This window comes from Panthera tigris, chromosome B1 (assembly GCF_018350195.1).
Source record: "Panthera tigris isolate Pti1 chromosome B1, P.tigris_Pti1_mat1.1, whole genome shotgun sequence".
Lineage (NCBI taxonomy): Eukaryota > Metazoa > Chordata > Mammalia > Carnivora > Felidae > Panthera > Panthera tigris.
In genome coordinates, this window is record NC_056663.1 from 31,178,914 (window position 1) to 31,202,494 (window position 23,581).

At 37.8% G+C, this 23,581-nt stretch overlaps 1 protein-coding gene across 7 annotated transcripts in view; it reads left to right on the top strand.

The window, feature by feature from the left end:
- Positions 1 to 23,581, top strand: part of ADRA1A (adrenoceptor alpha 1A) — a 121,201-nt gene that overhangs the window by 52,264 nt on the left and 45,356 nt on the right. The window contains exon 2 of one of the 7 annotated variants that reach the window (XM_042983178.1): positions 9,215 to 9,907. The exons of the other annotated variants lie outside the window; for them this stretch is intronic. Within the exon in view, the coding sequence (XP_042839112.1) occupies positions 9,215 to 9,231 (17 nt within the window). The 3' untranslated portion in view covers positions 9,232 to 9,907. Of the gene's footprint in view, positions 1 to 9,214; positions 9,908 to 23,581 lie in introns of those variants that run through there. 7 annotated transcript variants of the gene reach the window in all.

Below are 23,581 nucleotides of genomic sequence, written 5' to 3' on the forward strand. Positions count from 1 at the left end.
TGCCCTGAAATAGTATCATATCGGTTACCTATAATGTTAAGGACCTTCCAATAGTGTACTCCCAATTCCTTCCTCCCAGTCTTTATGCTAATGTTGTCGTATATTTTACTTTTGCAAACGTTATAAACACACAATACGTTGCTGCTATATTTGCTTTAGTCAGTTAACTTTAGAACAATTAAAATAAGGAGAAATGATTTTATATTTACTTTCAGCTATTCTGTTTGCAATGTTCTTCATTCGTGTGCGTGTGTGTGTGTGTGTGTGTGTGTAGATTCAGATTTCTACCAGAATAATTTCCTTTCACGTGTCTTACAGTACAGGACTGTTGGCAGTAAAGTCTCTTCATTTTCATTCATCTGAGAAAGTCTTCATTTCTCCTTCATTTTTGAAAGATATTTTCTTGGGGTGCCTGGGTGGCTCAGTCGGTTAAGCGTCTGACTTCAGCTCAGGTCACGATCTCACAGTCCGTGAGTTCGACCCCGCGTCGGGCTCTGGGCTGATGGCTCAGAGCCTGGAGCCTGCTTCCGATTCTGTGTCTCCCTCTCTCTCTGCCCCTGCCCTGTTCATGCTCTGTCTCTCTCTGTCTCAAAAATAAATAAAACGTTAAAAAAAATTAAAAAAAAAAAAAGAAAGATATTTTCTGTGGGTATCAAATTCGGAGTGATGTTTTTATTGTCAACACTTTAGAGATGGCACATCATTGTTCTTTGGTTTGCACTGTTTCTCATAAGAACCCTGCCATAATTTTTATTTTTGTTCCTGTGTCGGTAATGTGTAATTTTTCCCCCCTCTGGCTGTGTTCAAAATTTTCTGTCCTTGGTTCTGAGCAGTTTTTGTTGTGTTTTATTGTGTTTATCTTGCTTGGTTTTCTCCAGTGCTTTAAAGTAAACAGTTTGTTGCCCTTCCCGTATCAGCTAAGGTTTTTGATCCACTGGGGATATACAGGAAAAAGATCCAGCTAGGATTTTATGCCTTTCTTGCAAGGGCTGTTATTAGCCTACCCTAGGCCCACACAAAAAGGAATACTTTCTTAAGACTCTGTTTTGAGGCTCTCTTTTGTTGAATAGCCTGTCTGGAGATTTTAAAAAGGTGGCAAATTGATACACCTGTCAAGCAATCAGTTCAGTCTTATCATAGCTTGTAATAAATCAATGACCAGTGTTTATTATCTTTCATTTTGTTTCTACCTTTCCTTCCTCACTTCCCTTTTTCTCATTCTTTCTGCCCTGGGAGTAGATCTTCCAAATAAAGCATTATTATTTAATCCTTGCATCAGTCACTATTTTGTAGGTAACAGATATAGATACCTTACTGATTTGTTTTCATATTTCTTCTTTTCCAATAGAAGTATTTATGGTTGTATATTTCCCTCTAAGTACTGCTTTGGCTGCATCCTACAAGTTTGGATATATTTAATTTTTGCTATGCTTCAGTTCTCAGAAGAAACTTTTCTCTTCCACAATCAGGATCCAGGCTGAGACTGATAAGGTCCCTACTCATCTACCTTTTCACTGGAGGCCTAGCCCTTGGAAGGTTCCATGTTTCATGCAAGGATCTCAGTGTATATTGCACCCAATCTTATACAGGCCCAAGACCACATCTTCTGCCCATGTGTGGTTCATAAAAGTCATATCTCTTGATCATCAATAACAATAAATGTCCATAAGGCAGCCTTAGATCAGTGTTATGTCAATACCATGTTTTCAAGTGCTCTTTGTTGTTGGACCCTGGAGACTCTTTTTTTTTTTTTTTTTTTTTTTTTTTGCCATCTTGCCACTTAGCTATGTACTTAAATGGGGGCTTATTAAAATTACCTATTATGTCTAGGTATTCTGGCTACAGGAGGTTTTCCAATATATTTTGCTTCTCCTATTTCCAGAAATAGAAGTCTACAAGTGATCTTTAAGTCATTTTAAAAGTATTATTTTACTATTTGGTACCACAGAATTCAATCTGATATGTCTCAATGAGATAGATATTGGTAGTGAAAATTTTTGACATTTCGGCCCATACGTCTAGATGTTCTTGACCAACAAAAAGAATAAAACATATGTTTTTCTAAATTATTAAATGAGTTAAATAGTTAGATTGGTATTAGAGGAGGAAGTGATCTAATAAAGAAACTTTGGTTTTAAATATTTTTTTATAATCTGAAAAAAAATGACATTCTTTACTAATTTAGATTTTCTGAATCACATTAATTAAAAGTTCAGTTCAAGAGATAAAAGAAAAAATATATTTGAATTTTAAGGGAGTCTTTTAAGTGACAAGGATTATTGTTATATAAAACTGCTATGTGTTGAATACTGAAAATGAGCGCAATTCAGAAAAATATACTTTAAAAAAGAAAGTTAAAATTCCATTATCTATAAATAACCATCATTATCATTTGGACATAACAGTCTAGATATCCCTCCAGATGGGAAAAATGGATGGATGAGTGGATTGATAGGTGGGTACTTAGAAAGAAAATTATAAAACAGTGTCGTATTTTTTTTATTTTAAAATATTAAACTTAAGGTATTTAGCAGAAATAAAAAATACACCAAAGCTAAGTTGAAGGAATCATTTAATTTCAGAAAGTGTTTCTTCACCACATCAGATAGTAATTACTAAACATATTTTTTTAATAAGAAAAAAATCATGAAAATCATTAGGCACACTCTTTTTGTCAGGATAAGCCAGACTCAGGGTTTATGTGAAATAGTCTAATGTTAAAACTTAGCAACTGATTCATTATTTTGGAAATATGGTGCTGGCCAAATAAAACACATCTGGGGTCCCCAAGCTGCAAAATTTCACCAAATAGGAATCAGGACTTTATTACTTGTAGAGAAATTATTCTCCTGCTTCAAATCTTACAGAAAACTTTCAGCTTTCAGAATTGCCCTTCTGTCTAGATTTTAGAGTCCAGTCTTAAAAGACTTTTTTGTGTGAACTTGTTTTTTTTTTGTTTCATTTTGTTTTCTATGTTTTTTAAAATTTTTTTTAAATGTTTATGTTTTTGAGAGAGAGAGAGAGAGCATGAGCAGGAGAGGGGCAGAGAGAGAGCGAGACAGAATCTGAAGCAGGCTCCAGGCTCTGAGCTGTTAGCACAGAGCCCAACACGGGGCTCGAACTCGCAAACCGTGAGATCATGACCTGAGCCAAAGTCGGACACTTAACCGACTGAGCCACCCAGGCTCCCCTGGGTTTTGTTTTTATGCCCTATTGTCCAGTGGTTGAAACAACTGTTACAGCAGTGGAGAATAAAATAATGAGAAGAATAAAATAATGCTAACTCATGAAAGCTATTTGTTGACCGTGTTTCTTTGTCAGAATGAGGTGGCTGCTTGGCTTATATGAGTCTCATATCACTGGAAAGAGTGAAGCATAGCCTGAATGTCCACAGTGTGGAATACCAGTCTGAGATCTAGGCGTTGGATGGATGCATGATGGATGGATGGATGGATGGATGGATGGATGGATGGATTGGATGGGTGGATGGGTGGATGGATGGATGGATGGATGGATTGGATGGGTGGATGGGTGGATGGATGGATGGATGGATGGATGGATTGGATGGGTGGATGGGTGGATGGATGAGTGGGGTGAGTGAGCGGATGGGTGGATGCATGGACAAGTGGATACATGGGAGGGTAGCTGAATGGATGGATTTATGAATGGTGGATGAGGGTGAATGAATATGTGGATGGACGGTTGGGTGAGGGTGAGTGGATGGATAGATGGATGGATAGACAAATGGATGGGCGAATGAATAGATAGATGCAAGGGTAGTTAAGATTTCTTTTAGCCATAGGTTCCCTTCTAGGAAGAGTCTTTATTAATTCACTTCTTTGTAAGGAATGGGATCAGTGAGGCAGAAAGTTTGTGGGGGTATGGTTGAAAAAGGAAAGACAAAATGATGCCAAATATTTGTTTTGCCTTCTTTCTAATCTTTCCTTAAAAGCCTCATCCTAGTCTTGTCTCTGAGAATCATTTTGCCTGTTCCTTTGGTGGCTTAGAATAGGTCTCCTCCCCTCAATATAATGAGAAGAAACAAATATTTACCAGCTTTTGTTCTTTCAGAGCAACTAGACAGCTTTCACTACTCTGAAACTCTAACTGAAAAACTTTTCCTCTAGCATGTTTTACTATTTAAGAAGTATCATCTTTCATAACCTATTCCTTGGCTGGCAGCTTATAAGAATATGGTTGTACTTAATGCTTAGAAATTGTGATTAGACTATGTTTCCTATTACTATGCATATATCATCAGAAAAAGTGATGTCATTATTATTTAAATCTAAGTATTAGTTCATTGATTATGTATTTTTTTCTGAGTAGATATAAGTTGAAGGAATATGGAGAAAGCCCCAGAACAAAAATGGGTGAGTAAGAGTTGCCATTGCTAGGAGCAGAGGCAGAAGGGGAGGAAAAGTCAGGAGTTGGGAGCATCAGAGACAAAAAATACACAATTTTGCAGAGGATTCATCTCTGGATTTATCTGGTCGGAGTCCAGTTTTCTTAGCTTCCCATTTGAATAGACCACCTTGTCTTCTTCCAAAAAGAAAATTATAAAATAATTCTAATTTATCAAATCAGACTCTTTTTTAAAAGGCTCATGTCTGCCAAAATATATTTATAAGAGCGTTCATTAAAAAAAATTTACAGGGGCGCCTGGGTGGCTCAGTCTGTTAAGCCTCTGACTTCAGCTCAGGTCATGATCTCACGGTTTGTGAGTTTGAGCCCCGCATCAGGCTCTGTGTTGATAGCTCAGAGCCTGGAGCCTGCTTCGGATTCTGTGTCTCCTCTCTGCCCCTCCCCAATTTGTGCTCGCTCTCTGTCTCTCTCTATGTCTCTCAAAAAATAAATAAATGTAAAAAAAATTAAAAAAAAAAACATTTACAAAGGAGCGCCTGGGTGGCTCAGTTGGTTAAGCAGCCTACTTTGGCTCAGGTCATGATCTCACGGTTTGTGAGCTCGAGCCCCACGTCGGGCTCTGGGCTGACAGCAGTCAGGAGACTGCTTCAAATTCTGTGTCTCCCTCTCTCTGTCCTTCCCCCACTCGCGTTCTCTCTCTCTCTCTCTCTCTCTCTCTCTCTCTCTCTCTCTCAAAAAATGAGTAAATGTTAAAAAAAAAAAAGAATGTCATTTGTATAGCCCAGCAAGAAACAACCCACATGCCCATCATTTGTTAAATAGGGTAATACATTGTGTTATATCTCTACTGTGGGATTCTATATAGGAATAAAAAAAAAAATGAACTACTGATACCTATGACAATATGAATGAATGATGTTGAATGAACAAAGTCAGACACAAAATCGTACATACTGCATGACGCCATTTATATGAAGTTCAAAAGCAGGTGAAACTAAGCTATAGTGTTAGAGGTTAATATAGTCATTACCTTTGTGAGGAGCGTTGACTGGAAGCGGGCATGAGGAAGCCTTATGAGGTGTTGGAAATGTTCTGGGTCTGGATCTGGGAAACAGTTTCCTGCATGGGAACATCCGTGTAAAACCATTGAGCTGGACACTGAAGATTTGGAAACTTTACAAATCTTAAGTTATACCTCATTGTTTTTAAATGCAAGGAATTTGAGAGTTGGTCCCCACTTATGTGCTGCCATGGGTTGATGAAGAGTTTCTTGAGTGGCCTCTGAGTGAACTGGAGTTTAGCAGCAACGTGTGAAGAGAGGTTGGGGTAAGGGTGAACTTGTTTTTGGACAGCTCAATGGGGAGCCTTCTACCTTCATTTCTCCCTCAAGGACCTCACACAAAATAATGATGAACAAGTGAATGCACCCAGAGTGAGTCCATGTTTGTTAGTGGACTTAGTGTGTGATATCAAATGTCCTGCATGGATTCCAATCATTTCCTTTAAATCCATGATTTTGTATTAGTTAACTCCAAAAAGTGGTTGAGTATACAAGCACATTTGGAAGAAATGATGAAAGAATAAAATTTCACGCCAGGTGACTCTTGATTTTTTTTCAGACACTTTTCCAAATAACTTACTAATCATATTTTTAATTAAAGCAACTATTTTTTATTTCGCTTTCACATTGTCTGAGGATAAGTCAAGTAGGAAGCATACTAATTAAAAATGATTGCAAAATCTGCTGTCCAAGGAAGAAAGATGTGTTAGCCATACGTGATTCTATGGAAGTGGGTATGTGGGGTTTGGGGCATGGACCTAAAATATTGGTTCTGGTTTCCACCAAAGACTGTGCCAACTCTGTAATAAACTAGTTTATTTTCTGCAAGAAACATCACTGGACATATTTTGGGCTGGAACATTCCAGAGCTACATTGCCAGTGTGACATACGAGGAGGATGCTTATAAGGGCTTGTCTTCTTATTTGAGATGTTTTATATCATTCCATAAATATCAGTTGCCTTTAACTGAGTTTTTTGAAAGATTCCCCACCATTTCCTTCCTGAGCTGGAAGATTCTAACAGATGGCTTCATTTAGAGTACACATGTAGCTTGTCTCCCTAGTGAAAGAGAGTGGCTGTTTTAAGCTTGCTGCCTGTCACCAACCCTTACGATGAGGAGAGGAAAAAATCCACAATTATGACTACATTTGTTAGGAATTGCAGTGGGAATTCAGAAATGCATCGTGAAATTAACCCAAAGTGGAATTTGCCTGAGCTACTAGAACTTGGATGAGTACTCTTTGGTAAAAATGGCTTTGGTACTTGAGATGACCACAAGTTGGTCGAGATCTTGGCTTTATTGATTTGACCTCTGAGTTGAAAGCATTAATGGTTAACAAAAAAGATGTGTGCAAGCCACTGGGGTTTAGTTAAGGGGAGGGCAGCCAGTTTTCAAAATAGGAACTCTTAGAACCAGAGTCCCACTGCTGTCATGAAAGTTGCAAGCAGAGACACAGGATAGAGTGTAACCATCTAAGAAAGAAGTTCCATTAACTGTGTAGGAAATCTGAGAATCAAATTGCTCGAGAGACTTTGCCAAAATTATATGACAAGCCATGGCCTTTACAGAGGTAACCCGTGTCCAGGATTGTCATGCTTTTGTCTTTGTTTGGGTAGGTGATATCATTTTGCGTTTTATGAAGCTAATTCAGTGGCCATGACTGTCTCTCAGCCCCTTGAGGGAAAAGATCATCCCTGCATTCCATGTCTAGCACACTGCCTAGTGTACAATAGAGGTACAAGCTTAATGCTTGTTTGAGTTTAAGTGTGTCATATATATCACTGAGGCAGAGAAGATTTTGTGTTTACAAATGGTTACTATCTATTATTCCATGGGATCATCCCCATTCCTTAATAAAAGTTGCAAGGCAAGGGTCAGTTTGGCCTTCTAGCACAGGTTGACATCGTTTCCTGGGACATAGAAATGAGTGGTTCCTGATCTTAAGAGTTTCTAGTGTTTCTTGGCTCATGGAAAGTGAGACACCAGGATTCTGGTTCAATTTCCTCTACTGAATAATGCGATTCCTTTGGGGACTCCATATAACACTTGTCAGAGATGCTGGGTTTTGGAGACTAATGGGTTTTCAGTATGTGGCCAGAGTGGCAAGCACATAAAGGGAGAAGAATATTCCAGGCAGAGAGAATGGCATAATCCAAGTCATGAAAGCCAAAAAGGCAGATATCAATGGGAGTTCAAGTGGCTTTGGTATAAAGTTCATTCGAGGGATTAGTGGGAGATAAGATTGGAACTGCCCATTGAAATTATATTGTAGAAACAGAATCAACAGTTATTTGCTTACCACGTGGCATATTCCTGCCCTCAATAGAGATGCTAGGGATAAGATGTATACAGGCAGGCAGGTCCCTACTCTTAAGAGAGCTCACTGATAAATAGACATCTAGGTCTCCGATTATAAGCAGTGATGTAAATTTTCTTCACTAAGCAATGAGACAGCCTGATGGCAGGAAATCGTCCCATCCAAATTGTGGGGATTTCCCTCCCAAAGCTTTCCAGATGGTTATAGTGGAAAAATAATTCTATATTATTGTTTTAAATGTCCCAGGATGAGTTAACTTTCTAACGGACTAGAAAGTAACAGTCAGAACAAAAAGGAAGGATGTATGCCCCAAATGTTGTACAAGAAAAAAAATTGAGGTTGTTGCTCCACTGGATGTCAAGGTCAAGGAAGGGAAGTCACTACAGGCAGTGAGTAAGAGAGTGAGCGTGACATCTTGGTGTATACATTTTTGTTAGGAAAACCTAGAAGCAGAGGAGGTTCAGAAGAAGAAAATGAGGTCAGTTTTAAAGTTGCAGTTGAGTTGTTTCTGAGATGGCATTTAGTACGACACAGACAGCTGGACAGGGAGATGATATGCGCTGGCAGGAAGCCTTTGTTATCAGTGTGGAAGTCATCTCTGGAGTCCTAAGGATGGCTGAGATCACCAAGGGACAAAAGGCAACAGCAAGTAAAAAAACAAACTGAAAAACTCTTCAAAATTACTAGGCTATCCATTTCCACCATGTATATAGTAGGAAAAATAAGGACCAAGCCAAGTGTCAGCAATAGGGGACTCGTTTCCTAAACTGCTAACCACACACAGGGGAATATAACCCAGCTATTGAAAGGAGTGCAACGTGTTCCCTGTACACGTTGACAGGGAGCTGAATACCAAGGTGTATTAAGTGGAAAAAAGCCAAGTGTAGAAGTATATAATAGTATGCTACCTTTTGTGTATGAAATACAAGAAAATAGGACTGTATTGGGGCGCCTGGGTGGCTCAGTCGGTTGAGCAACCGACTTCGGCTCAGGTCATGATCTCACGGTTTGTGAGTTCGAGCCCTGCGTCGAGCTCTGTGCTGACAGCTCAGAGCCTGGAGCCTGCTTTGGAATCTGTGTCTCCCTCTCTCTCTCTCTTCCCCTCCCCCACTCATGCTCTGTCTCTCTCTGTCTCAGAAATAAACATTTAAAAAAAAAGAAAATTAAAAAAAAAGAAAATAGGACTGTATAGAAAAACTTCCTTATATTTGTATAAAATAAAACATTAGAAGAATAAATAAGAGGCTAATAAAAATGGTTACCTAATAAAAATGGTAAGGATTGAGGGGAAATAGTATAGTTAGAGTCTAAGGCTATGATATCTCAGTGCATACCTTGTTATATTGTTCTAATGTTTCAACCAAGTAAATGTATTAGTTATCCAAAGTATGAACTTAAAAAAGTAAGAAAGTGTAGAGTGCATGGCCGTATGTCTAGCATAAAAGACTCAGGAACTGGTTCTGTTTCCAGACAGGAGCAAGAAGTGATAATGGAGAGAATTAGCCACTACGTGAGTCCTTGAAAAGGAAGGAGGAAACAGAATTTACAGGTCAGGAGCTAAAGTATGTGGTCCTGGCCCCTCTGGTGGATTTCTTTCTCAGTATCGCCCCCAACCCTTGTTCTCTAGCCAAGCCACCCCTCCCTGTCTTCTCTTGACTATTCTAAGTGTGTCCTCACTTTTGTTCATGCCACATTCCCACCAATGAGAATACTCGTCCCAGTGTTTCTCACCAACAAAAATCTTCATTCCTTTATCTAATAAATGTCCTGGCATCTCCATTCCCTACATACAGTGGCAGACCCCAGACCCAAATGAAGGACGGCTGTTCTCTCAAAGGTGTTCACTGTTAAGAGGGCCAGACATTGAGATGAACAAAGCAGCGTGGCATCCAGGAACAGCTCTTCACAGAGGGTGGTGCTGGTGCTGACTCTAAATTGTAAAAACCAGTAAGAACCGACCAGGGGAGAGATTTTCTGAGGGCAAATCAGAGGGAATCAGAGTAACACCGCTCTTCTTTCTAACTTAACTGGGCCAATTGTTTGTATTACTTTCATTTCTTGCATTCATATGTTAGCTCCCTATGCGGTTAGTCATCCTCCTTGACTCATGCACATAGACTTGTTATTTAGTTGCTAGAAGAAGCCCCAGGAGAATAGCTGTGATCACCCCATTGTATCGATAAAGAAGGGAGACCTGGAGAGGTAAGTGGCTTCCCCCAAGGCCAAAAGCAAATTCCTCTTAGAAGGTGATGCTTAATGGGAAGGGGTTAAGTTGTGATCTTTATGAAGGAAAATAATTATTACTGTGAAAACTGTTATAAGGCTCTCTCGTCTTGTATTTATTCCACCTTCATGAGCCAAGGGTGTCTGGAATTTTTCACTCATTCATTGAACACATTTGTTTTTGTAGCATTCTTGCCTCTGAAAGTTTTATACTATGAGCAAAGCCAAAGTCAAGCTCTGTGGGCCCTCAGTAAAGAAGCAGATAATCCAATAGCAAGTAGCCAGACATGTGAGCCTGGCCTTCCTCCTGCCCCTCATTTGTCTTCTGTTGGTGGCCACAGATGTCACCTTTTCTCTGGTGACTTGAGGTGACGGGCTGCCCTGTTTCTCCATTTACTTCTTAAATGGAGTCTAGAACGTCATTTATCCTTTATGTGAATACATGATCAGTTCTTTCTTCTTTTCCAGAACTTCCCTGGGGCCATTTCTAACCAGGGCCAACTGTACTTGCTCTATTTCATCCTGTTATTTGAAATGTTATTTGTTATTTGTAATGACCGAACATGTTATCGGTAATGACTGAACTCTCAATTAATCCAGAACAGGGACTTAAGGAGCAGCCCAGATTCTCTGGCAATATCAACCTTTCCACTCTAAACCCTGAGCCATTTTCATTTACTGCCCCATGTGAGGCATGACATCTTCCCACTAATTAATAGCGACCCTTCTCAGTGATGAGTTACTATCTGGATTCCCATGCGCCATCTGGAGAAGAGCCTGGACACCGGAGAGTTTCTATTTTTATCAGGCTCTGGCATTGTACTTACATTCCATTAAAACTGAGCCAGAAGTCACAGAAAACTTAAATTGTGCTCTTTTTCCACCTAGGGCCACTATATCAACTTGATAAAGAGCTTTTCGCACCCTCTTATCTATTGTACTACAAGGGAAGAGCAAAAAAGCAGTCTATTTTCAAAGTCAACTTTTTGGCGTAAGCATTCGGCTTCTGAGACCAGTTTCACTGCATCATGAAGGAAGACTGTGGGGACATTATTTTGATACAAACACGGGAGGCTGAATGAACTACAACCCAGTTAAAAATAGGACAGCCATAATTCCCCACAGTGGGTCATGCTTGGGGTAGGGGAGAGAGCAGAGGTGGAGCGGAAGTGGGGGCATGATCTGCATTTTCTTTCTTCCTTCAGAGGAAGAATGCAGCTCATTCTTCAAACAAAAAGGATGTGGCCACCTGTTGTAAGGCCAAGGGTGTAGGGACTAAAAGCATGGGCTCCAGAGCTGGGTTGCAGCTTCTTCCATTCTTCTTCCATTTCCTTCTTCCATGGTATCAGGCAAGTTATTTAGCCTCTCATGCCTACTTTCTCATCTGTATGAGTACCTTACCTCATAAGATTTCTGGAAAATTAAATAACACATGGAAATCATTTAGAAAGTTCCAGGCACCTGGTGAACCAGCAACAGGTATAGGTCTTGGTTGTTCTTCATTTTAGCAAGCACTTTGCCTCGTTTTTAGAATGGAAATGATGCCTGCCTTGGAGATCCTAATCAGTAAATATGAACTCAGTGTTAATTTGGTGTCAAGCCTTGACACTTGAAAGAACAAAAGAAAATACTATGAATAATTATGCTAAGACAACAGGCAGGAACTGAGACTGCCCTGGGCAGACTAGGAAGGTAACATAAAGTAAGGAGGTAGGTAGGCATATGTAACCCCATTTTCAGTGGTCACAAGGAGGTGCTATCTAACTGATCATATAGCATTTAATTTTTGGCCAATAATGAACCTCTGAATCACCAGTGGCATTAGAAAAGAATTTTAAGTTATGCCCCGGATATCTGTGGAACCCATGTGTGTGTGTGCACGTATGTGTGCACGTGTGTGTGTGTGTGTGTGTGTGTGTGTAATCCAGAACTGATTCCAAATGTGCGCCATTGATGCTCACTGATGATGAGCTGTGAAATCCTAATTTCATGCTTCTCCTTAGCTGCTAATAATAAACAATAAGAATAAATTAAATTTCCATCAGACTTTACAATTGCTATTGTTTTTCATACATGTTATCTCGTTTGATCTCCTGTACAACCAACCACCAAGACATCAGCTGTTTTTCTGAGGGGACAGCTTTTTCCAGAGGTTACCTGACTTCTGGAATTAGCCATTCTGGAATTAGACCCCAAACTTTTAGTTTAGAGACTTTTCAGTCTGTATCATCATTTGTTTGTTAAACAAACAGTGATAAATGTTAGAGTAATTCAGAGCACAACTCTGGCCCTTATGAAGTCGTGGATGTCTGCCCCCAGGCAAACACTAACCTGTTTTCTGTCACTATATATTAGCTTGGAACTTCTAGAATCTTGCATGAATGGGATCACAGTATGTACACTTTTCCCTCTTTCCTTTCATTCACCATGATTTAGTAGTGTGTTTTGTGTATCAATAGTTCCTTTTTATTGCTGAGTAATATATATATTATTTTTCGGCTATGTTTAGGCTATAAACATTTTTTTAAATGTTTAAATTTTATTATTTATTTTTGAGCAAAAGACCACATAGGAACAGGGTAGGGGCAGAGAGAGAGGGAGAGAGAGAATCCCAAGCAGGCTCTGCCTTGTCAGTGCAAAGCTCGAGGTAGGGCTGGATCTCACAAACCATGAGATCATGACCCAAGGCGAAATCAAGAGTCAGATGCTTAACCAACTAAGCCATACAGGAGCCCCTGTTGATGAACATTTGGACTATCCAGTTTGGAGCTATTATAAATAAACTTGTATGTAAGCCTTTGTGTAGACATATGTTTTTATTTCACCCAGGACATATCTGTGAGAGAAATGACTGAGACATAGCATAGATGTGTGTTTTAACTTTTTAACTCCCCAGATGTTATTTTGCAAAGTGATTGGATCATTTTACATTCCCACCAACAGTGTATGAGATTTCCAGTTTCCTTTGCCAACCCATGCTATTTTCAGTTGGTTTTTTTGTTTTTTGTTTTTAGGTCTATCCATTGTAATGGATATGCAATAGTATCTCGTGATGATTTTACTTTGCATTTTCTTAATGACTAACCATGTGTATTATGCTTTCAGGTACTTATTGGCCGTTTGCTCCTATTTTAGTAAATTGTGTCTTCAGATCATTTGCATATTTTTTTGTTTTGAATATATTGTCTTATTATTGAGTTGTAGGAGTTCTTATATATTCTGGGCACATATATTCAGAATATATTCAGACACATATCCTTTGACATATATGTTCCAAATATTTTCAGTCTGTGCTCTGACTGAAGACTGAAGACTTTAAGAAAGTTTGATATTAATGCTTCTTTAAATGCTTAGTAGAATTCACCAGTGAAGCCATCAGGTCAAAAGGTTTTATACTGGGCAGGAGTTTTGATTATTGATGAAATCTCCTTCCTCATTTCTGGTTTGTTTAGATGACCTATTATTTCATGATTTGGTCTGTGTAGGCTGTATATTTCTAGGAACTTATCAGTTTCTTTTTTTAAAATTTTTCTCATGTTTATTTGTGTTTAAGAGCAAGAGAGGCAGAGCATGAGCAGGGGTGGGGCAGAGAGAGAGGGAGACACAGAATCCAAAGCAGACTCCAGGCTCTGAGCCATCAGCACTGAGCCTGATGTGGGGCTTGAACTCATGAACTATGAGATCACGGCCTGAGCTGAAGTTGGACGCTTAACTGACTGAGCCACCCAGGCACCCCAGAATTTACCAGTTTCTTCTCAAGGCCAGCAAGATCCTCAGACCAAAACCAGACAAGGGTACTACAAGAAAAGAAACTTAGAGGTCAATATCCCTGGTAACATAGATGCAGACATCCTCATCAAAAGACTAAAAATCTGAATTCGACAGCAAATTAAATGCATCATACACCATGATTGAGTGCGATTTATCTCTGGGATAGTAAGATATTTCAGCCTATACAAATCAATAAATGTGACGCACCACGTTAACAGAATGAATAAAGGACAAAAATCGTATGATCCTCTCAAGAGATGTAGAAAAGCATTTGACAAAATTCGGCACTCTTTCATGATAAAACCACTCACCAAATTAGTTGCAGAAAGAATGTACTTTAACCTGATAAAGTTATATATGACAAGCTCAGAGCTAATATCATACTCAACAATGGAAAACTGAAAGCTTCCCCTCTAAAATCAGGATCAAGACAAGGATGCCCACTCTTATCATTTCTATTCTTTATAGTAATGGAAGGTCTAATCAGAACAATTAGGCAAGAAAAATAAATAAAGGGTATCTAAATCAGAAAGGAAAAAGCAAAATTTTCTGTTTGCAGATGACATGATCTTATACAGAGAAAACCCTAAAGACTGCACCAAAAAGCTGTTAGAACTAATAAATGAACTCACTAGAGTTGCAGGATACAAAATGAACATACAAAAATCAATTGCATTCTTATGCACTAACAGTGAATTAGACAAAAAAGAAATTAAGAAAATAATCCCATCTACAATGGCATCAAGGCCAATAAAATACTGAGGAATAAAATTTAACCAAGAAGATGAAAAATCTGTACACTGAGAACCATAAAACATTGATGAAAAAAATTACAATGTCATTTTTCACAGAAATAGAAAAAAACTCTAAAATTTGTATAGAACCACAAAAGACTGTGATAAGCCAAAGCGGTCTTAAGCAAAAAGAACAAAGTTAGAGGCATCACACTACATGATTTCAAAATATACTACAAAACTATAGTAATCAAAACGGCTTGATATTGCATAAAAACATACATATAGACCAATAGAATAGAGAGCCCAGACTTAAATCCATGTATTTATGGTCAGTTGGTCTTTTATGTATTTGTGGTCAATTATGGTCTTTCAGACCATATGATTTTTATGTATTTATGGTCAATTTTTATGACCATATGTTTTGTATTTATGTATTGTGTATTACGTATTTATGTCATATGTATTATGTATTTATGGTCAATTATGGTCTTTCAGAAAGGTGCCAGGAACACATAATGGGGAAAGGATAGCCTCTTCAATAAATGGTGTTAGTAAAACTATTTTTCCACATGCAGAAGAATAAAATTGGACCTTTATCTCATTCCATATACAAAAATCAACCCCAAAGGGCTTAAAGACCATGTAACAGCTGATATTAAAAAACATAGGGGAAAGCATCTTGACATTGGTTCGGGCAATGATTTTTTTTGGATATGTCTCCAAAAGCACAGGCAACAAAATTAAAAGTAGAAATGGGATCGTATCAAACTAAAAACCTTCTGCACAGCAATGGAAACAACCAACAGAGTGAAGAGACAATCTACGGAATGGGAGAAAATATTTGCAACCATCCACTAATATGGGGTTAATATCCAAACTGTATAAGGAACTCAGCTCTAATAGCAAGAAAATACATAAGCTGATTAAAAAATGGACGAAGGACCTGAATAGTCATTTCTCAAAAGAAGACATCCAAATGGCCAAAGATATATGAAAAGGTGCTCAACATCACTAATCATGAGGGAAATGCTAATTCAAACCACATTGAGATATCACCCCATACCTGTTTGAATAGCTGTTATCAAAGAGAAAAAAGGTAACACGAGTTGTCAAAGATGTGGAGAGAAGGAGAAGAGGGAACCTTTGGACAGTGCTCATGGGATGGAAGTTCTTCCAAATAGAACTACCATATGATCTAGTAATCTCACTTGTGGGTATTTACACAAAGGAAATGAAATCAAGATCACGAAGGTAGCTGCACTCTGAGTTCATAGCAACATTAATGACTGTAGCCAAGATATGGAAATAACACAAGTCCCTCAATAGAATACATAAAGAAGGTGTGGTGTATACATATATACAATATGTTATCTCATATAATATATAGAATATGTATAGAATATTATTTAGCCGTGAGAAAGAAAGAAATCCTGCCCTTTTTTGACTACGTGGATGATCCTACCTGGAGGACATCCTGCTAAGTGAAACAAGCCTGATAGGAAAAGACAAATACAGTATGATCTCACTTATATGTGTAATCTGCAAAAAGCAAGTCCAACTCCTAGAAGCAGAGGGTGAAACAGTGGTCATCAGAGGCTGTGAGGGTGGGGATGGGGGAGATGTTGGTCAAAGAGCATAAAATTGTAATTACATAGGATGAGTAAGTCTAGAGAACCAATATATAGACATGATTGTTATACTTAGCAATACCGTATTAAACACTGGAGATATGCCTAGAGTTATTTCAGTTGTAGTCATCACACACAAAAATGCATAGAAGTCCCTGACAATTTTTAACATGTATTCCTGGATATTTTAGGGTTTTAAATGCTACTATAAATGGTTTCCTTAACTTTGTATGTTACAAGCATTTCCTGCTAGCATATAAAAATACAATTGATTTTTATATATTAATCTTGTCTCCTGTGACTTCGCTAAATGCATTTATTAGTTCTGGTAGTTGTTTCAATAGAGTCCCTGGGATTTTCTATGTACACAATTATATCATCTGCAGACAAAGATGGCTTTCCTTTGTCTTTTCCACTTTTGTGCCTTATATTTCCTTTTATTTTATTTATCTCAGCTGATATCAGGGGAAAACAATTCAACATTTCACCGTTAGCTATAAGCTTTTTGTAGATGCCATGTCTCAATTTACCATTCCTAACTCACTGACAGTTTTTATCGTGACTTTTTAGTTTTGTCAAATAATTTTTCTCTATGTGTTGAAATGATTATATGTTTTTTATTCTATTAGTATGGTGAATTTTATCATCTGATTTTTTAAAAGATTGAAACAATAATCCTGTATTATGGGAACAAACTCTAATTGGTTATAATGTATTATCCTTTCCATATATGGTTGGTAACTTGTCCAATTCATCAAAGTTGTCAAATCTGTTGACATGGGGCGCCTGGGTGGCTCAGTCGGTTAAGCGGCCGACTTCGGCTCAGGTCATGATCTTGCGGTCCGTGAGTTCAAGTCACGCGTCAGGCTCTGTGCTGACAGCTCAGAGCCTGGAGCCTGTTTCAGATTCTGTGTCTCCCTCTCTCTGACCCTCCCCTGTTCATGCTCTGTCTCTCCCTCTCTCACAAATAAATAAAACGTTAAAAAAAAAAATCCGTTGACAGAGTTATTCATAATACTCTCTTATTATCCATTTGATGTCTATATAATATGTGATGGTAACACCATTGTCATTCATGATATATGATATTGCCGATTCCTTTCCTCTCTCTCTTGCCTTCCCTCCCCCACCCCCTCCCCTTCTACCCCTTCTTATCTCTCTCTCTTCTCCTTCCCTCCCTCCCTCTGCTGGATCAGTCTAGCTAGAGATTTGACAATTCTATAGATCTTCTCAAAGAGCCAGCTTTTGACTCTCTTAATTTTCTCTATCATACGCCAGTTTTCTAGTCCATTGATTTCTTTTTATTATTTTCTTCCTTCTATTTATTTTGAATTTACTATTCTCTTTTTCTCCTAGCTTCTCAAGTTGCAAACTGAGGTCACCAATTTTAGGCCTTCCTTCTTTTCTAATGTAATCATTTAAAACGCTTAAGTTTCCCTCTAAGCTTTAGCTGCATCTTTGGTTGCTTTAGCTGCATCCATTAATTTTGGTATGCCTTATTTTCATTATCCATTAGTTCAAAATATTTTCTAATATCTCTCCCAATTTCATTTTTAAGGCCATGAGTTATTTAGAAACGTGTTGGGTAATTGTAAGATAGTGTGGGTTTTCTTACATTTCTTATTGTTCTGATTTCTTATATGATCAGATTTCGTACGATTTCAATCCCGTTAAGTGAACTGACTTTTTGAATGAAGCAGTTTATGGACTGTCTTAATGAATGCACCATGTGCATTGAAAAAGAATACGTACTCTGCATCCTCAGGTGTAATGTTCTGTGTAAATGACGATAGATCAAGGCGGTTGATAACATTCAGAGTGTATGTGGCTTGCTGAGTTTTGTCTACTCGTTCTTTGCTGAGAGGGGACTATTACAATCTGCTTTCGTTGTAAAATTATATCCCTCTTCCATTAAGCTTGTCAGTTTTGGATTCGTGGATGTCAAGGGTCTGTCAATTGGCAGGCACACGTCTATAATTTGTATCTCTTTCTGGTGATTTTTTTTCTTTTATGATTATAAAATGCCCTCTTTCTCTCTTGTATTTTTGCCTTGGAATCTACTTGTTCTGCGATTAATATAGCCACTCCAGCCCTCTTATGCTTGCTGATTGCATGGTACCTTTGTTCATCTATTCACTTTAAAATTTTCTGTGTGCATTTTTTTAACGTTTATTTATTTTTGAGACAAAGAGAGACAGAGCATGAACGGGGGAGAGACAGAGAGAGAGGGAGAGGGAGACGCAGAATCGGAAGCAGGCTCTAGACTCTGAGCCATCAGCCCAGAGCCCGACGTGGAGCTCGAACTCACGGACCGTGAGATCGTGACCTGAGCTGAAGTCGGACGCTTAACCGACTGAGCCACCCAGGTACCCCTCTGTGTGCATTTTAAAAATACATCTGTGTATATTTAAAGTGCCTGTGTGTGTGTATAAAGTCTCCATGTGTTTGTTTTAAGTGTGTCTCTTATAGGCAGCATATAGTAGGAACTAGCTTTTTTATCTATTTTGTCAGTCTCTGCCTTGTTAATTTAGACTAGTTAAAATCTAATGTGACTATTTATGTAGCTGGATTTACATCTATCATTTTATCATTTGTTTTTGTTTGTGCCTTGCACTTTTTGTTTCACTCTCTTCCCTTCCCTGCTTTCTGTTGGATTATTTGAATATTTATTGGTATTCTTTTCAATGTACCCATTGTATTTTTTCCATATATCCTTGTATTATTTTTAAGTGGTTGTTCTAGAGTTTACAATATACATATCTATATACTTACACAAATGCATACATGCATAGCCTACTTAGTTTATATTTATACATAAATATAAATATATTATTAGAGTAGTTTATTATTCTATTATATAATAGTTTAGTTTATATTACACATAAAATATAGAAACCTTGCAACCAGATAGGAGTCTTTAAGTCCCCACCACTGACCTTTTGCTATAATTGTGAGATGTATTATATCTTTATAAAATTCCATGAGATGTTACCATTTTTGTCTTCAACCGTAGTAAGTATTGGCTTAAAGAACTTTAGAGTGAAAAAAATTGTCATTTATAGTTACCATTTCTGTTGTTCCCAGTTTATTTCTGAAGGTTCACATTTCCCTCTGGTATCAATTTCCTTCATCCTAAGGAACTTCCTTTAGCAATTGTTTCAGAGTAGGCCCATGGTGACAAATTCTCTCACGTCTTCCTTCATCTGAAAATGCCTTCTTTTTGCCTTTATTTTTGAAAGATCGCTTTGCTGCCCCTAAAACTCTGGGTTGCCATTCCTTTTCTTCCAGAATTTTAAAGATGTTATTTCACTGTCTTCTGATCCATGCTTTTTGATAAGAAACTTGCAAGAATTTGAATCATTGTTCCCCTGTATGTAATCTGTCTTTTTTTCTTTAGCTCTTTTAAGATTTTTGTCTTTATCTTTGGTTCTCAGCAGTTTGATTACAAGGTATTTGGCATGATTTTCTTTAAGTTTATTCTGTTTGAGGTCCACTGAGCTTCTTGGATTTGTAAATGTATGGCTTTTGCCAAATTTGGGATATTTTTTGACCTTTTTTTCTTCAAATATTCTTTTCTGCCCCCAAAGTCTTTCTCCTCACTTTGGGGAATCCCAATGGCACATGTGTTAGATTCTTTGATACTGGTCCACAGGCCCCTAAGTCTCCATTTACTTTTTTCATTATTTTTTTTTTCTTTCTGTTGTTCAGATTGGATCATTTCTATTGGTTTAAGTTCGTTATCTCTATTCTGCTACTGATCTCATCCAGTGATTTTTAAATTTCAGATACTATATTTTTCAATTCTAAATTGTCCATTTGATTCTTCTTTATGCTTTCTATTTCTCTGCTTGGAGTTCATTTTTTTTTCACTCATTTCAAATGTTTTCCTTTATCTTACAGAGAATAGTTTAAATAAAAACTTTAAAACTATTCTTATAACTCAAACATGTTGGTCATCTCAAGGCTGACCTCTTTTGATTGACTTTTCCTTTGCCCATCTTATTCTTTGTACTTTGAGTAATTTTAGATTGTATCCTGGACATTGTGAATGTTATATTGTGTAAGTTTTGGGTCCTGTTGTAATCCTCTGGAAACTGCTGGTATTTTTAATTTTTAAATATTTTTAAACTGTTGGTTCTTTGAGACTGCAAATTGTGTCTTGTTTTTTGTTTTTTTTTTTTTTTTTTTTTGTGGGAAGTGATTCAGTTCAGTTCTCTAAGACCTTGCTATATTTGTTTGGGCCTGTCCCATACGTGCATGGTTCATAGTGGCTCAGATAAGATCCTGAGGTTTCCCTAGGTTCATACACATAATTAGGCAATATACTTCTCCAGTCATGTCTTTTTTGGGATTTCCTCCATTCTTTCCACAAGAACTCCTTTTAATGGTACCGCTGGCCAGAAAGAGGAAGTTTTTTAAGGGACGTTTAGCCACCCATGCAAGTGCCCCCATTTAGCTCTTCAGCTGGGGCCCACCCTCAAGGCAAAACAATGAGGAAGAAGGAAACAAAACAAATCAGAAACTTTTCCCACCCCATCCTGCCTTCAAAAGTTGCTTCTCTAAATTTTGACACCCACACACAATCTAGCATCTTTTACTTTTACATTTTACTTACTTTTCTGAGTCTTCAGTTATTGATTGATTGATTGATTGATTCATTATTTTATTTTATTTTATTAGTATTATTATTATTTTTGCAAAAGAGAGAGCACGAGTGGGGGAGAAGGGCAGAGGAAGAGGGAGAGAGAGAGAATCATGACCTGTGCCAAAATCAAGGGTTGGACACTCAACCAACTGAGCCACCTAGGCACCCCAAGTTTTTAAATATTTATCCATAAATTTTAGTTTTAATCACAAGAAGAATGGGGCATAAGGAGTTTCTGCTGCCATTCCAGGACAGAAATTCTCTGTTGCTTGTTTTTTTTTTTCCCCAGCGTTTTATGGTGAAAATTTTTAAACATAGAGAAAAGTTGAAAGAATTACAGTGATTGTCCATATGCCCACTCTTATCCCATATCTATCCATGCTTCTGTGTAGCCATTAATCCACCTTATTTTCCAATATATTTTATTTTTGTATTGTTTCTCACAGTTTTGTTTTTTTTTTAATTTTAGAGAGAGAGTGTGCAAGCAGGGGAAAGAGGCAGAGGGAGAGAGAAAGAATCTTAAGTAGGCTCCTGGCTCAGTGTGGAGCCTGACAGGGGACTTGATCCCCATGACCCTGGGATCATGACCTGAGCTGAAATCAAGTCGAATGCTCGACTGAATGAGCTACACAAGTGCCCCTCACGTACCCGTTTTCATGTACAATTTAGTGGCATGAATTACATTCATGATGTTGTGTAACCATCACAACTATCTATTTCCAAAAGCTTTCATTACTCCAAACAAAAGCTCTATAACCATTAAGAAATAGCTCTCTATCCCCTATTGCCCCAGCTCCCTGGTATCCTCTAATCTACTTTCTGTCTCTTTGAATTTACTTATTCTAGATATTTCATAAAAATGGACTCATACAATAGCTAACCTTCTGTGTCTGACTTCTTTCAAAGTTTATCCATGTGATAACATGTATCAGCACTTCTTTCCTGGCTATGGCTAAATAATATTCCATTGTATGGATATACCACATTTTATTTATCCATCATCAATTGTTTATACTTTCTGGCTATCATGAATAACAGTGGTCTGAGCATTCACGTACAAGTCTTTGTATGGCCATGTTTCCAGTTATCTTGATTGAGTATATATCTACTTAGGAGTGAAATTGCAGAGTTATATGGTAACTCTGTTTAAATTTTTGAGGAACTACCGGACTGGTTTCCACAATGACTATACCGTTTTGCAACCCCACCAAGCAATGTATGAAGCTTCCAGTTTCTCCACATCCTCACCGACACTTCCTATTGTCCATCTTTTCCATTAAAACAATCCTAGTAGGTGTGAAATAGTAGCTCATAGTTTGGGTTTGCATTCCCTTAATGACTAATCATGCTGAACATCTTTTGATGTGCTTACCGGTCCTTTGTTTCTTATTTGGAGAATCCTTTGCCCATTTTTAAATTTGGTTATTTATCCTTCCATTGTTGAGTAGCTGTGCTTTTGAAGTATAAGTTACATATAATAAAATACATCTTACGTCTACATTTTTGACGAGTTTTGACATATGCATATACCTATGTAAACTCTACCCTACTGAAGTAAAAACTGTTTCATCATCCTGCCCCTTCTTGATGAACCCATGCTCTTCTCAAACTACAGTATTTATTGACTTTCATCTGTAGAGATTAGTTTTGCCCATTTTCAAAATTAATGTAAATACAACCATACATGTACTATTTTGTGGTTGGCTTATTTCACTCAGCATGTTTTTTGAGATCTGTTCTTTTGTTGCAAGTATCAATAGCTGCTCCTTTTTCCATTCTGAGTAGTTTCCATTGAAAGAATAGATCATAGTTCAGTCATCCACTTTCCTGTTGATGGACATTTGCATTGTTTCCAGTTTGGGATCTGTTAGGAATAAAACTGCTTTTAACATTCACGTACGAACTTTCTGTGTGTGGATATAGATTTTCATTTCTCTTAGGAAATACCCAGGAGTAGAATTGCTAAATCATGGGATAGATACAGATTTAACATCATAAGAAACTGGCAAATGGTTTTCCCGAGTGTTTTTATATTTTCACCAGCAATGCGTGGAGAATTCTGCTGGCTCCCCCACAATGGTAGTATTGTCAGTCTTCTTTATTATAGTCATCATAGTGAGCTTGTAGTAGTATCTCACTGTGCTTTTATTTTTTTTAATACTTCTTTATGTTTGAGAGAGAGAGAGAGAGAGAACATAAGTGGGAGAGGAGCAGAGAGCGAGGAAAACACAGAATCCGAAGCAGGCTCCAGGCTCCGAGCTGTCAGCACACAGCCCGACACGGGGCTTGAACTCATGAACCGTGAGATCATAACCTGAGCCGAAGTCGGACGCTTAACCGACTGAGCCACCCAGGTGCCCCTGTCTATTCATCTCTACTGTTACCTTTTGATGAACAGGAGTTTTCATTTGGGTGATATTGCTTTCTAAGCCTTGTCTGTGAAAGGTCTCCCTGCTCTAAGATCACAAAGGTATTTTGGTATGTTTTCCTTTCAGAACTTCATAGGTGTAGCTTTATGTTTAGCTTCATAAACCTTATCGTATTATTTTTTTGTGTAGTATGTAAGGTCATAGTTCATCTTTTTTTCTGTACAGATATCCAATGATTCCTGCACCACTTGTTGAAAAGACTTTCCTTTCCTTCACTGAATTCTTTTAAACCTTTGTGGAAACTCAGTTGACTGTGGGTCTATTTCTGGAGTCTCTGTTCCCTTCAGTTAATCTGTATTCTTACATTCATACGATACTATAAGTCACAAACTTAGGCATCGTAACTCTTCCAACTTTGTTCTTTTCCAAATTGAATTGGAAATTTTAGATCATTAATGTTTCTA